The 13612-nt window shown below is 45.6% G+C and overlaps 1 protein-coding gene across 1 annotated transcript; it reads right to left on the bottom strand.

Annotated features, from left to right (window-relative positions):
* Positions 1–3047: 3047 nt before the first annotated feature.
* Positions 3048–12239, bottom strand: LOC143158930 (serine/threonine-protein kinase PDIK1L-like). Its single transcript, XM_076335393.1, has 4 exons — positions 11694–12239; positions 10438–10654; positions 8216–8468; positions 3048–5332 (listed from the first exon to the last, which is right to left on the bottom strand). Exons 1-3 carry the CDS (start codon positions 12237–12239, stop codon positions 8233–8235), a joined length of 999 nt encoding a protein of 332 aa, XP_076191508.1. The 3' UTR covers positions 3048–5332; positions 8216–8232.
* Positions 12240–13612: the final 1373 nt, after the last annotated feature.

Genomic DNA, 13612 nt, shown 5'->3' with positions numbered 1-13612 from the left:
GGTTTGCTGGGATTAGGGGAGCCAGAGGTAGCAGGGCAATGACACCAGGGTCTTGATCCCGGCACAGAGCGCACGGGTGTCCGTGCCACTCGCTATGGGGCTGGGACCCACATCACGGCTCAGTGCACCTTGCAAGACATCCACGAAGCCACTTTAAAAACCACTTTCTCAAAAACTTAAACCCCAAACTTCCTGGGGGAGCTGCAAGAGGGCAAGTGTGTTGATGGCTTTTGGGTTTTACGCCCCATGGCAGGACGGTGGCTTCCACCTTCCCTCTCGCCCGTCTTCCTGGGAAACCCATCCGCTCTGCACTCCAGGCTATTCTGGAGGGAGCAAGCACAAGCTCCTGTGCCGAGCAGGAGCACTGCGAGGAGGTGTGAATAATGCCAGTAGACTGCACATTGTTTCCATTTTAAAAACAAATTAATCTAAATTCACTGATCCTGCAGCTCTTTTGAGAATAAAGGAAAGCTAAGTAAGCTTAAAAGGGAGCAAACCACTGCTTCCATCTTCAAAAAGCCTCAGCAAAATCAATTAAGAGTGTACGAAGAATCTTGAAAGAACAACAGGGACTGACAGATTGAACCGCACGAGCTCATTACCTTTTCGAATCCTCTCTCTCTATGATGTTCCTGCACGTCAGCCGTGGCACGTAGGTGTCTTTACATTTCGCCTGCGAGAGTACCTGGCTCAGGCTTTGCAAACAGAATGCAAATACAGCGTTAGCGTTTTACGCGCTACGGAAACCGCCTCCTTTGATGGGGGAAGGCAGCAGCTATTTAATGGAACAAAGGAGCAACGTGTTCGAAGTTTAGGATGAGAGAGGAGGAACAACGAATGTGAACTGAGCGCTCCAGTGCTAAAGGTTTTAATTAGGAAATAGCCTGTATCCACCTCCGATGGATTAAGCTGCGGGTTTCCCCATTATTTTGCAAAAATATTTCTCTAGATTCAGTCGGTCCACGAGTGATGCCAGTTCGCTCCCGCACCCACACAAGTCAATAACTTCGTTCTCACCTCTCCAGCCGCGAAGAGATTAAATTCTTCCCCTGAACCCTTCAGAAAGGGGACGTTTCTAGCTGATGAATCAGGATCACAGGAGAACCAACGCCGCGGCCTGCAGCTTTCACCAAAACCAACCGCCGCACCTCCCGTCCCTCCTCCTTCCCAAGCCTCGAGAGCAGGTGGGCAAATCTGCTTTCCTTATCTCGTCCTGAGCCCCTGCCGAGATGAGACACTTAATCCAACCAGCTCCCGCGTCCCCCCTTGGAACGATCTATACCTCCAGCCACCCCACCTGCATGTTGGTTGCCTGCAGATAACTGCTCAGTGACAGGCATCCGGAGCGCCTTCATTAGTCTTTGTGATTAACAGACCTGTGAATTTATTTAGTTCCCAAAAAAACGCTTCCCAGCAGCTGTAAGACTACCAGCTACGATAACGTATTTAACAGACGTAGGAAAAAAAAAGACCTTCTGCTGTCTGGCGAGATGTGCTGGGATTTATGATTAATGGAGGATTCCGCTAATGAATGATTGGGAGGCAATGCTTAATTTTAGAGAAAAATAGAATAGTATCGACTGACTTGATCCCGACTGGGGACGGTAGCAAGTATTTAATTCTTCCCTGGATAAATTCAGCCCCTAGCTATCTTGCATCTCTGTGAGTGATGTTATTTGTCCCATTGAAAAAAAATTAACTAGTCTGAAGCATCCTTAATCCAAAGCAATCAATTTAACTGCCTGCCTCGATGGACAACTCCAGCATTTAGAGAGGCTATTCTAACAAACCGCTCCGATGCGCGAGGCTCATTGCAGGGGAGAGAATAAAAATGGAGAACTTACACGTTTTTCCCCACCAAAGCAGAACAAAGCTTCACCTTCACTATCTGTTCGCTTGAAACACAAAGCTGAATCACAGATCCACCTTCCTCCCCATTCTTTTCTCTTTTCTTCAAGAGAGATTACCGCCGTAGATTTAAAAAAAAAAAAAATATGGAGTGGTACATCCTTAGTCACCGCTGCCTGACCTAGGGAAAAAAATCAACAGTGTCAAAGCCCCGCGAGCCAGGGGCTGAGCCGAGGCACCCACTTGCAGCCCTGTCGCCCCGCGATGCACTCGACAGCACCGTTCTCTTCCTAAAATGGGAAGCCGCATAAGCAGCTACCACCGGCAAATGTCCTCCTCCAGTCACCAAAGCAGCGGTTTTCACCAAGACCCAGCTACTTTACCACGACAGAAGCGATGGGCAGCAATATTTAGAGTTCAGCGCTTTACGGTGAGAAAGGAGGACAGCAGCATCGCCATCTCTCTCAGGAGCTGGAACAAAAACTGTCTGCAAACAGGGCACCACAGAGAGAGCAGCTCCATCAGCAGCTAAACAACGGCTTAGGAACTCCCTGAACCAAAGGTTGCTCTAAACCGCTGTTCAGTAACCGCTCATAGATTTATCTTCCACAAGTAGGTATGATTTAAGCCCTCCGACGCTTCTCCTATTACCGGGGAGTTTAGCAATTCAGCTATGTGCTGTGTGAAACCTGCGCATCCCCCGGGCACCCACTTCGTTCTCGTAGCACAAGGGGGGAGCGCCCATTCAATAGAGGAGTTTGTTTATAATTTAACAAACTTCCCATCCCCCATTCCCAAATTGTAGGTCTTCGACAAACTTCTCTGTATCTTTCTTTCTTTGCTCAGCTATATTATTATTAATGAGCCGCATACAGCTTCTGAAACAGGAGAATACCATGGATTCGTGCACTCTTCCATTTTATTCCGTCCCTTTCCCGGCTACGGACATTACATTTACCCTTTAGATCACTTTTGAATATTGAGCTTGTTTTCAGAGAGCTACACGCAGCAGCTCCAAGATTCTCCCCGCCGCCCCTTTCCCTAAGAAGCAGTCACTTAAATTAGAGGCTGTCAGTGCATATCTTCATTTACCAATTCACTAGGTGTTAGAGTTAAGACTTACTAAATTGTGGTACCTAAAAAACAATTAAAAAAAAAAAAAAAAAGAAGTGTCACGTGATTCCGAAGAGATGCTCAGTATTACCACACTTTTTAATGCATCAGTAAAAGACCACAGCATTTTATTAATTTATAAAATACAGAGTTTCAAAAGATTAAAGCATATGTACAGACTAGCTAAAAATATCTGGCAGCTGTGAGGATACTCGCCTAGCATGGCAAAACAAGGAAGAAAATGAGTAAACAGCCATCCTTGTGCCCCGCAATTTTCTCACGTGTTGCGAGGGCGTGCAAACCTATCTGTATTCCAGAAAAATGGACCTGGTCTCAACTAAAAACAGCCCTGGAAGACCACCAGCATGCTCTGAGGAGAGATGGCAGAAAGCAGACTATAGAGTAGCAGTGGCTACAGGATTAGGAAGAGAAGGATGAAGAAACCTTACTTCAGAACAGCAGCTCTGCAAAGCAGAAGAGTATTTACAACCGAAAGCTGCGGCAAGGAAAACCCAGCGTACAGTCCTGATTCCCCAGAACTCCAAGATTGGTTAGAAATCAAGGCAACAACTAGGATTAGGTAAAACTGGGCTGTACTGCAGGTGTAGAGCTGCTATCAAAGCCAGCCCTGTCTCCTACCAGAAGACAGAAGTGCTCTCCAGAACAGCGAGAGGGTGGCTTTTAATAACAAAAGAGCCACACCCCCATTTTCAGCTCGTTTCCAGTCACCATAGGGTCTGTCTGCACAGAGGTGTCAACAGCTGAATGAGCTTCAAAGCAGCCGTGCCTATCGTTGCTGCACACACTTCACACGCGCTAGCACGGTTGGACTAGGGATTCTCTAAATTCAAAAGTCAAGTTTAATTTAACGATTCGAATTAACTTATTTTTTATACGTGCCCACAACAGCTCTTGTCAGGGACCACTCCTATTTGTTATCTGCGGATAACAAATGGACCACCAGTCCATTTGTTATCTGTTACGGGGACAGAGGTCAATTAATGCTTCTTTGTGCAGGACAAACATGTTTTACAGCCTGGAGGAGCAGGTGAGAAAATGTCACGCTTCCCCATGGAAGGCCGGTGGAGCCTCTGGATAAAGTCACGGCAGGAAGAAAGATCCTCTCCATGAATTTAGCTTATGACACACTGCTTACAATACAGAGTCTTCTATATTGCAGCCACACTCTTCGTAGAGCGGGACAGGGGGAAGATATATATCATCTCTTTCTAACAGAAATAGATGTATTTCTGTCCTCTGTGTGGCATAGGTGGCGCAGAGGGGCTCACCGTGTTATCCTTCTTTTGGCAGTTTATTCCTTTCCTACAAAAGGAAGATGTCCCCGAAGGACACTATTTCACCTCTGCGCAACAGAAGAGCATAGGAGGAACCTTTTCCAGGAGCTCCCAGCTCCTTCTTAAGAAAAGCAAAGATCAGCAGTAGTTTACAGATACATTAAAATATTTTCCGAACAGGGTGCAAATTAGACTCCCCATTTACCTGCCAAGATTCCAGTTCAGTCCTTTTCATTTCCCTTGTAAGAACAGCTGGCACAAGCAGCTAACACAGCAGGAAGCATGATTCCTTAAACTACTTTAAGTGTTAGTGACGCATACGTTCTAATCAAGAGTTGGCATCTTTAACATTCTTTGTATTTATTTTAAGAAAGCATTTTAGTTAATCTAAGCAAGAATATTCAAAAGCTACTGTGAACAAAATACATTTTTGTTTCTGCTCAAACTTTTCAGAATAGTCACTGAACACTTTGCCAGCTCATTCAGCAGACATCACTCAGTTCCGTGGCCAAGCAACACGGAGCAAAGAATTACACACAAAAAAAAAGCTCCAATTAAACCTCCTAAAGACAACTTCTGTGCCAAGGACAAGCGACGTGGCATTATCAGTGAGAAGCCAGGGCTGGAAAGGCAGTCAACACGCAGTGGGGCAGAGAAGCCCGTCTCCAGATGGTTTCTGCATGTTTCTTTGCCGTCCTTCGAAAGGGCAGTCACAGGACGGCAACAAAAGGATGCACAAGGGTTGCTTTAAAAAGAGCAAGTTCAGAAACTCCTCCACGACTGTGCCAAGTACGGCCAGTCAGTCAAGGTCACCTCAGCCAAGTTTTCACCTACGCTACTCGCTGCATAAAAGAACACAAAATATAAAAACGCCGAAGGTTTGCATAAAAATAGATTTTTTTGTAGTTCTCCTCTTAAAATTACTGTACAAATAAATAAAGTTATCGTCCATTTAAATATAACCGTTCAGGAAAACTGGAAGCCGGCAACGGTCTTCTGATCGACCCACTCATTCCAAAGGAAGGCAGAGTTGTTCGCTGCCTCCGAGGCCTGCAGATCACAGCGGGACACGATACCTGCAAAGGAAACGCGCCAAAGTTGCAAAATAAAATACTTCTTGGCGAAAGTGCTGGCCCATACCATAGGTCCCCTGGCCCACTGTTCTGCCTCGGGGACATCAGTAGCATACATACGCTTAGGGAAGAGCACAGGGCAGGTACACAAGCAGGCTTTCCTCAGTAAAAATCCCAGTTCTGAGCAACGTTTAACTTAAGGACTTCCTGAATCCCAGGTTATAGCCATATCCTTGTCTTTAAATTCATGAAAGAAAACTCATTTAGGTGGTTTTCCACACCGTTCTGAGGAGATTTAGTCTCTGGCTGCCCTACACTGTAGAGTTCATTGCCCTGTGACAACAAAGCATTATGGAAAGAAAAAAAAAAAAATTGTATCTCCTGTTTGATTCAGACTTGCTATTGGAGATTTTCTTCTGAAGCACCTAGATTTAGCACTGCGAGAAACCCTTTTCAGCTTCTGAGCTACTCCTGATTTTGGATTAGGAAAGTCGGATACGGAGTCGGTCTGTTTTCTGGACTGAAGCATCCATGAATCGGTGTTTAAGACAACCCCATTTTAGAAAGGTGAGTTGGTTTTCATTTCACTCCACACGAACACAGCAGCTGGCAGCATTTTCAACAGCGTGAGACTAGCACCTCGTGGCGTGGAGCGCTGTGCCACAAGCCATTACTGCATCAACTCCGATTACGTGCCAAAAGCAAGTACGGTAGGTATTCAGCTAGCAGGAAAATGAAATAAATGAAGAGGATTGAGACAGACGCGGTTTTCTGCGTTCTATGTCCTGGCATTTTTCTTCTGAACCTAGTCTGCAAACCTATTTACCATTATGGTTTCATAATGAAAACGGAAAGTCAACAGTAGTAAGCCTGACGCTGTGCTGCTAGAGCCTTTTTTTCTCTTTACCCTTGCAGATTGCTCTATAGCAGGCTAATCACTCCGGGGCTGGCCTGCCAACTAGTGGTACTGTTGCTATTACAGTATGCCAGGCCTCCTGCTTCAGGTGGGAGTCCCCAGAACTGCCGATCCTACCAGACTAATCGAGTCGTTTTCAGCGATAAAACTGATTTTTCTTGATAAAAAGAAGCGTTGGTCTTGCCCACTGAGACTTCAGTAAAGCATTTGATGTAGTACCACACAAGAAAGTATCAGACAGACGGGAGAAGGCTGGGATTAGTAAAAAGGAAGATGTAAGGCAGTTAACCTGTCCCAAGGGAAAACTGAAACGGGTAATTTGGAAATGAAGAGGCTAGAGTAGAGTTTTATCAAGATTGGCACTGGCAACGGACTTGTTTAATTAATGTTTTCACTAACAGCCTTGGCACAATTAGAAGTGTGCCGATGACACAAAGCTGGAGGTATTACGGTTATAAAAAAGGATGAGGAAATATTCAGGGTCATTCACCGTTTCTTCTAACTGACAGGGGATGAAACTCGGTAATAGAAAACATAAGGTCATGCATCTGTGAACAAAAGTAACTGCTGTAACCCAGAACGTTATTGATTTGAAGCAACTCGAGCCAAAAAGGGCTTTAGGATACAAAGTAATTATGAGAGGATTAAGTGATATAGATATGAAAGGAGAGAGATGCGATCCTGGAATACATCAGGAGGAGTATTGCCAGACTAGATAGTAAATGCTAGCGCTTTACAAGGACCTGAAGAGACTCGTCTAGAGTAAAAGCAGAAATTATTTGTATATGGAGGAGATGGAGGAGCCGACCTCAATGGAACCAACCAGCCAACCTTGGACAGGAAGAAACGCTGCTAAGGGTACGATTGTTTTCTACAAAATAGTTCAGAATGGGCAAACACCCGAGAAGGAGAAGAACATTTTAAGCTAAAGGACAAGTCTGTCACAAGATCAAGAGTATTAAGTTGATCAGAAATGCATTTGTGTTGCAAAGGACAACATCCTTAGCTATAAGGACAGCCAGATGCTCAGTCTCAGTGACAGTATGAGACACAAAAACCTTTATTTCTATGATGCATTTATCAAATAAACTCTAGGATATGAAGCCCATGATAGCAGAAGACAGGACTTGAAAATCCTGGAAACTCCCTTCTGTATTTTCATTGCTCTGCTGAAAGACACGGAATCTGACAGGCCATCTTGAATTTTATGTTGGCCGTTGAAACTTCCATCAAGGCAGATACTAAAGAGGCCGTCAAGAACTCACAAGGATTAGGATCAAATTCTTTTTTCCAAAGTGGGCAGATAAAAACAGTCTCACTGCAGGACTCGGCAAGACGACCAGACTTCCAGTCCAGCCTTTCCCAAGACATTCTTCAAGGCCTTTACATGTTGAACAGTTCAGGACAGCTCCTCTATCATCTGGTGCACCCAGCTCTGATACGCTCTGAGCATTAACAGTGCTTTAATTAAAAAAAAAATATCTCTCTCTCTCTTTAGTCTGACAGTTACTATCATACCTGAATACCATATTTAAGATGCACACCTACAGATATACAGTAACTTTGCCCACTTCAGCTTTTATTTAGTTAGCAAATATACTGTAAAAGCAACAAACAAGCACAGGTAAATGCTGGAGCGATGGCAGAAATCTGCCCTCGTTTGTGGAAATAGATGAGGTTTAGGGTAAAGGACAGGCTGGCCCAAATACAGACGGCACAGCCAATTCCCTGAACAAACACCATTAAGGAGGCAAAAGTTTCTTTGTTAGACATACTTCAACCAAATTCCTTTTCCCAAACGTTTATCAAAGCAGTTTTGTTCTTCTAGTATGACTGTATCTTTCTATCACTGAATTTCCAGAGCTGCTACAGGTCACATTCGACTTAGAGGGCTTTGGCCTGGAGGTGAATAACAAAAAATCCCCTGTAAGCTCAGCCTAAACAGGGGGTAGCCTGGCAGAGACACTAACCTGAACGTCCTTCGTCTCTATGAGATGGAGCGTTGACGCTTTTTGCCGTAGGAGATTTGCCTGATTCGGACTTCTAGTTGGAAGGCATCCAGTCTTTCCTTTGGGTTAAAAGCCAGCATATCATGCAGGAGCTTGCAGAGATCATCTGGCATGGACTTCTTGTTCTTCAGGGGAATTTGTAATTTCATGTTGGGATTCTCCAGCAACGCTTCTCCGAGGGGAATAAGCTCCTTGCCTTGGCAGATATAAGTTCCTGAACAGAGATTAGAAGGAGTCAGGTTATCGAGGTAGAGGAAAGTCTACGCAAAATGCTGTTGTGCGCAGTACGGCTAGACGATCTGGAAAACTAAACATCTGAAAGATTACCGGAAAGATCACTTATTAAGAGGCGCCGGCCAAGTCAAATATTGGGAGAGGTTGTTATCAGAAGAGGCTTTTACTTTCAAATAGTAATCAAGACGTTGCACAAGGCTGTGTGCGTAACCGTGTGTGGAACAGAGGGAGCAAGTTTAAGCATGGCGTGCTCGTCAAGCAGTTATATGGACCATCTGCAGAGAAAAGGGGCTGCTGAAGTGACCTTCCTCCATTTTACTCTGTTTCACCCTACTAGCAGACTCGGAAGCTCTAGAAGAGGGAAGGAGACTGTGCTTGGCTGAGGTGACTTGAAAGAGTTAAACACAAAACTTATTTGCTCAGTTAGTCAAACAATTTTCAATTAAAATGACAGGATATGCCATTTACCGTTAGCCAACTCCTCCTCAGCAAGATTAAGGAAGGGAAATGTAAATTTGCTCCTGGTAATCTAAATAATTTCACCGGTTGTTGAAAATGATTAACTGGCTTCCAAAACAGACAGTAAAAACAGCTTTGCTCACTCAGGCTGTTCTGCCCCTGCACCAGGCAAAGAATAAATGTTTCAAAGGCAGTGACCTGTCTGTGTATAGAAAAGGTTGGCCTTGCAAACTCCTTATCTCAAGTTGGCGGGTAGCTATTTTAATGAAATCTGTTCATGCTTTGGTCTCAGCTGCAGCCATTTGCTTGTTTCTGTAGGCAGGAACTAAAACATTTATCAATGTTTGGCATTTTAAAAAGAAATAAATAATGGAATTAGAACTGAGCCTACTTGATGAAAAAAAAAATTAAAGGGGTAGCACAATACCTTCTCAAAGTTCCTCCATAGAAATTCCTTTAAAGAATTTAAACATTTAAAATGAAGACAGACAGGTATACAATGATCTCAGAACCTGGGTAGATGTCTTCAATTATTATGCTAATGTGCACGACTGGCATTCTCTCCTCTCGAGATGGATTTTCCACTGCAATATACTTTTCTGAAATCGTTTAGTACAAAGTGTTTCAAGCGTGCATGTATGTGGGGGTTTGGAGGGAGGAGGCGGCGGGGAGAGAGGGAGAGAGCAGGCCATCGGAGGAGTCAGCCCTGTGAGATCTTGCATCTCTAAACTGTGAGGAAACTCAGCCAGATGGCAGCGAAGCTTATCTAAACATCCTTTCCCAGTTTATTACTTGGCTCCTTGGAACATCCTTTCAGTGCTCCGAGTGATCCCGTCCCTTGGTTATGCCAAGTCAAGGATACAAGCGAACCCGTAAGCCCAATTCCAGAAACGTTTTGGTTTTAAGAGCATTAAAAGCATTTCTGAGCAAACAGAAGGTTTAGCATCTGTATACTTCCATGAAGAGCATAGCTGTAAGACAGATGCCTCACCAACAGCTACGATTTTTTTCTCCTACAATTCTTTAGTGACAATAGGGCCAAATCCATTTTTGAAGAGCATTCCTTAGGCTAAGGCCTGACAGCAGAGAAGCCAGAAGCGATCTTTCCCTTAACCTTCAAATCCCACAGAGTATTTCTGGCAGAAGGGATGATCCTCCAAACAAGATGATTTGTAAATATAAAAAGCATTCCTTCTGCCTTAGTGATATCTCTTCAAGACCTGGAAACCCTGCATGAGAAGCAACCAAATTAGGAGCAACGCATGCTGAAGAAAAAGAGATTTCTTTGCAGTTCTTTACCAAAACACCCAAAAACCCCCAACTTTGGGTTTCTTTGGGTTGCAAAGTGCTTGCAAATTCCTGGAAAAAGCCACATCCAAAGCACATATGCCACAGCATTTGTAACTATGCCTGGGAGAAACACCTCTCAGAGGATCCCTACAGATCCAAAACGTCCACTGACAACAGGACAGCACCGATCTGATCCTCACCGAGCAATTCCTTCTCAGTATCCCCGTCTCGGAAGGTGATCCTCTCAACCATAGCCCAGAAAATGATCCCAAGGGCAAATATGTCAGCCTTCGCAGTGTAGTGACCTTCCCATACTTCCGGAGCCATGTAGAAGTTTGACCCACAGGCAGAGGAGAAGCGATGCTGGTTCACATTCCCTTTCCCCTGACACACCTTGCTGAGGCCAAAATCTGCTACCTGCAACGCATGAGAAGAAAAGCCAAACAACTTATTCACAAACATCAAGTTTACAAGCCTGTTTACAAAGTGAATTCCACTCTGAAATCCACCGCAGCATGGCACTGACACTCGGCCGGTGGCAACCCTAGTGAAACAAAGAGCTGATTATTTCCTGTTAGCCGTCCGTTCCCCAACTCCTTTCCTGTTGTTTGTTCCCCTTCCTAAGATGGGCAAAACAGGTATCTGTTTGTTATTTTTCTGTGAAGTTCATTCTGATTACATCTAATCGGGCGTAAACATACCTTGGACGACATCTACAGCAGAAGTGGCTCTTATTGTTCCACAGTGAGTGCACTGAATCTCTTGCATTTACCATTATTATTCATAGTGATTAAAACGACATTGATTTAAGTGTCCCTTGATGGCTCTACAGGTCGAAGTACAAATACCATCATTGATCTGAATGGTCAAGAAATGAATTATCTGCAAGGCACCAACCTGTTATTTTATGCCTAACTACGGGAACTCTCGGGATGGAAAGTTCAGGAGCAAGATGGCTCCCAGCTTTTCCAGCTCTCTGAAAAGCAGCTGTGCAGACTTTCAGTCTGGTGCTACAAGAAAGGCAGCTAGCCAGTCTTCGTCTCAATCAGGGCACCAACCCTGAAGCACGAAGACGTTCCCCACCTCCCCTGAACATCAATATGTGCTTGAGACAGCAATATTGGAAGCGCTAGCTGTTGTAACAGGGCAGTATGTTCTTAAAGTTTAAGGGCACAGAAAATACTGCTTCATTTTTGCCTGATCATGATCTCCCTGATTATCTAGCATTAGACAGCCCTGAACTGCTCCTCTCAACAGTGGATGAAGGGCATTACAGAAATACACCATCGTGACCTCTACTTCCTAAAACAAAAAGCCCACAGCTGGTATCAGATGTTCTGAGTACATTTATTACAAGCTACAAGTATCACAAGACTTACCAAAAGACCATTCCAAAGCACGCGATGCGTAAGCATGTAGATCACGTACTTGTTACAGCAAAGTTTTATTCCCTTACCTTTACTATGGGACTTCCACGTCTATGAGAAATCAAAATATTGTCAGATTTCAGGTCTCTGTGCACTATCTGGTTTCTGTGCAGGAAAGCCACAGCGCTGCTGAGCTGCCGCATGAAGCTGTTATTCAGCTGAGCATCCGGGCTGCGAGACAGCAGGTATTCATTCATGTTGCCACCGTCACAAAACTCCATCACGAACCACAGAAAGCAGGCCGATTTGGGATCCATGCACCTCCGCCCTTTCAGGCAGGTCTCAATCAGCAGCAAGTGGCTGTCTGATTTCCTGTAACGATGACTAATTGGCTGAAAGACTTGGCCATTCTGCAGGATACACTCCTCCAGCTGGATCACGTTTTCATGTTGCCTCTGGATGCTCTGCAGGGCCCAGAACTCTTGCAGAGCCAGTTCGACATTTTCAGGCACGTTACAGTGCATCCTTTTAACAGCTACTTTGCTTCTAGTTTGATTAACGATGGCCTCATAAACCACGCCATAGCTCCCTCGGCCCACTTCTCGAACGATGCTGTACTTGGCTTCCGTAGCCATCCCTCACTTCGGCCCAGCGAACAGCAAATCGGAGGAAAATATTTGAACTCACGGCCTTCAGTCATCACCTGCAGTAAAACCCTGGAAGAGAAGGGGATGAAAAGCTTAAAACTCTCCCAAAACTAGCAGCTTGCCAACGATCAACTGCAAATACTTCCAACCGGTATCAATTTTAGTGGTATATGCATCGGTATATGATGCAGCTGCATGAGGACCGACAGCTAAAATGGGGTTTTAAGAGAAAGCCTATATCCATGGTAACTTTGAGACATTATCAAGTACAATCCTGACTGCACAGTGGGATACAACCACCCGGGAAGTGACATCGATTTGTCCACAGCGGACGAAGTTTAGTGAGAAAGAAAAAGAATTATGTAGACACGTTTCCTAGGCAGGGCAGGAAAGGGAAGACAAGACCTCCTGGGTAACAGCTGAACTTACTTTTACCAGAATTGACTTTTAAAGAAATAAAGTTAGCCAGAAGTGCCAGTTTGGCACTACGTCTTTCACCCTCGCTTTCCCCCCTCGAAAATTTACTTATCCATCAACGGCTACATCATGTCCCAGCACTTCCACTACCAGTTTTCTACCAGTCCATGCCCTGATACTCACCCCCTTTCTCCAGCTCACCCCCTTCCAACCCCTCCACAAGCCTTACACTGCACTTCCCCTCCACCTCAAGCTCCCTGTCCCACTCCCAGGCCCCCCACCCCAAGTCCTTCTTCACTTCATTGAACAGTACAGGTTCCCGCTGCAATTCTCATGGTCCCTCATTCAATTCCACCCCCCCAGCCCTATCCCTCCCGATAACCCTGCTCCCTTTTCAGCCTCTCATTTCACTTCTCCCTGCACCAGTGCTCTTCAACACCATCCCACGTTTTGCTCCCTAATAACGCATTAATCATTCCCTGCTTTCATGCCCCACATGTTCCTTTCCCAATCCCCTTAACCCTTCCCCCTTCAAACCGCCCCCCCACTCCCTACCCCACCTGCTGCTGCCTTCAAAGCCCCCACTTCCCCCCCCTAAATTCTCCTCCCTTCCCAAACCCTCAGTCCAGCTCCCCCAACCTAACCCCCCTCTTCCCAGCCCACCCCAGCTTCCTTCTCAATCCCCCTCCCTCCTCCAGCTCCATCCCCCAGCTGTGCTCCTTTCCCAAATCTTTCATCTTTCCACCCGACCCCCTCCCACCCTATTCCCCACTCTCCGGCCCTCAGCCCCCCACTCCTCTCCAAAGCAGCCCCCACCACAGTCCAAACCCTGACCTCCCCCCAAACTCACTCCCACCGTAGGCCAGCCCCGCCCCATGGCATGACCACGCCCCCTCCCGGGCTCCAGCCCCGCCCCTTCCCCATCTCCACTCCCCCCAGCCTCC

Source organism: Aptenodytes patagonicus, chromosome 3, assembly GCF_965638725.1.
Source record: "Aptenodytes patagonicus chromosome 3, bAptPat1.pri.cur, whole genome shotgun sequence".
NCBI classification, from domain to species: Eukaryota; Metazoa; Chordata; class Aves; order Sphenisciformes; family Spheniscidae; genus Aptenodytes; species Aptenodytes patagonicus.
This window is presented reverse-complemented; position numbering and strand designations above follow the sequence as displayed.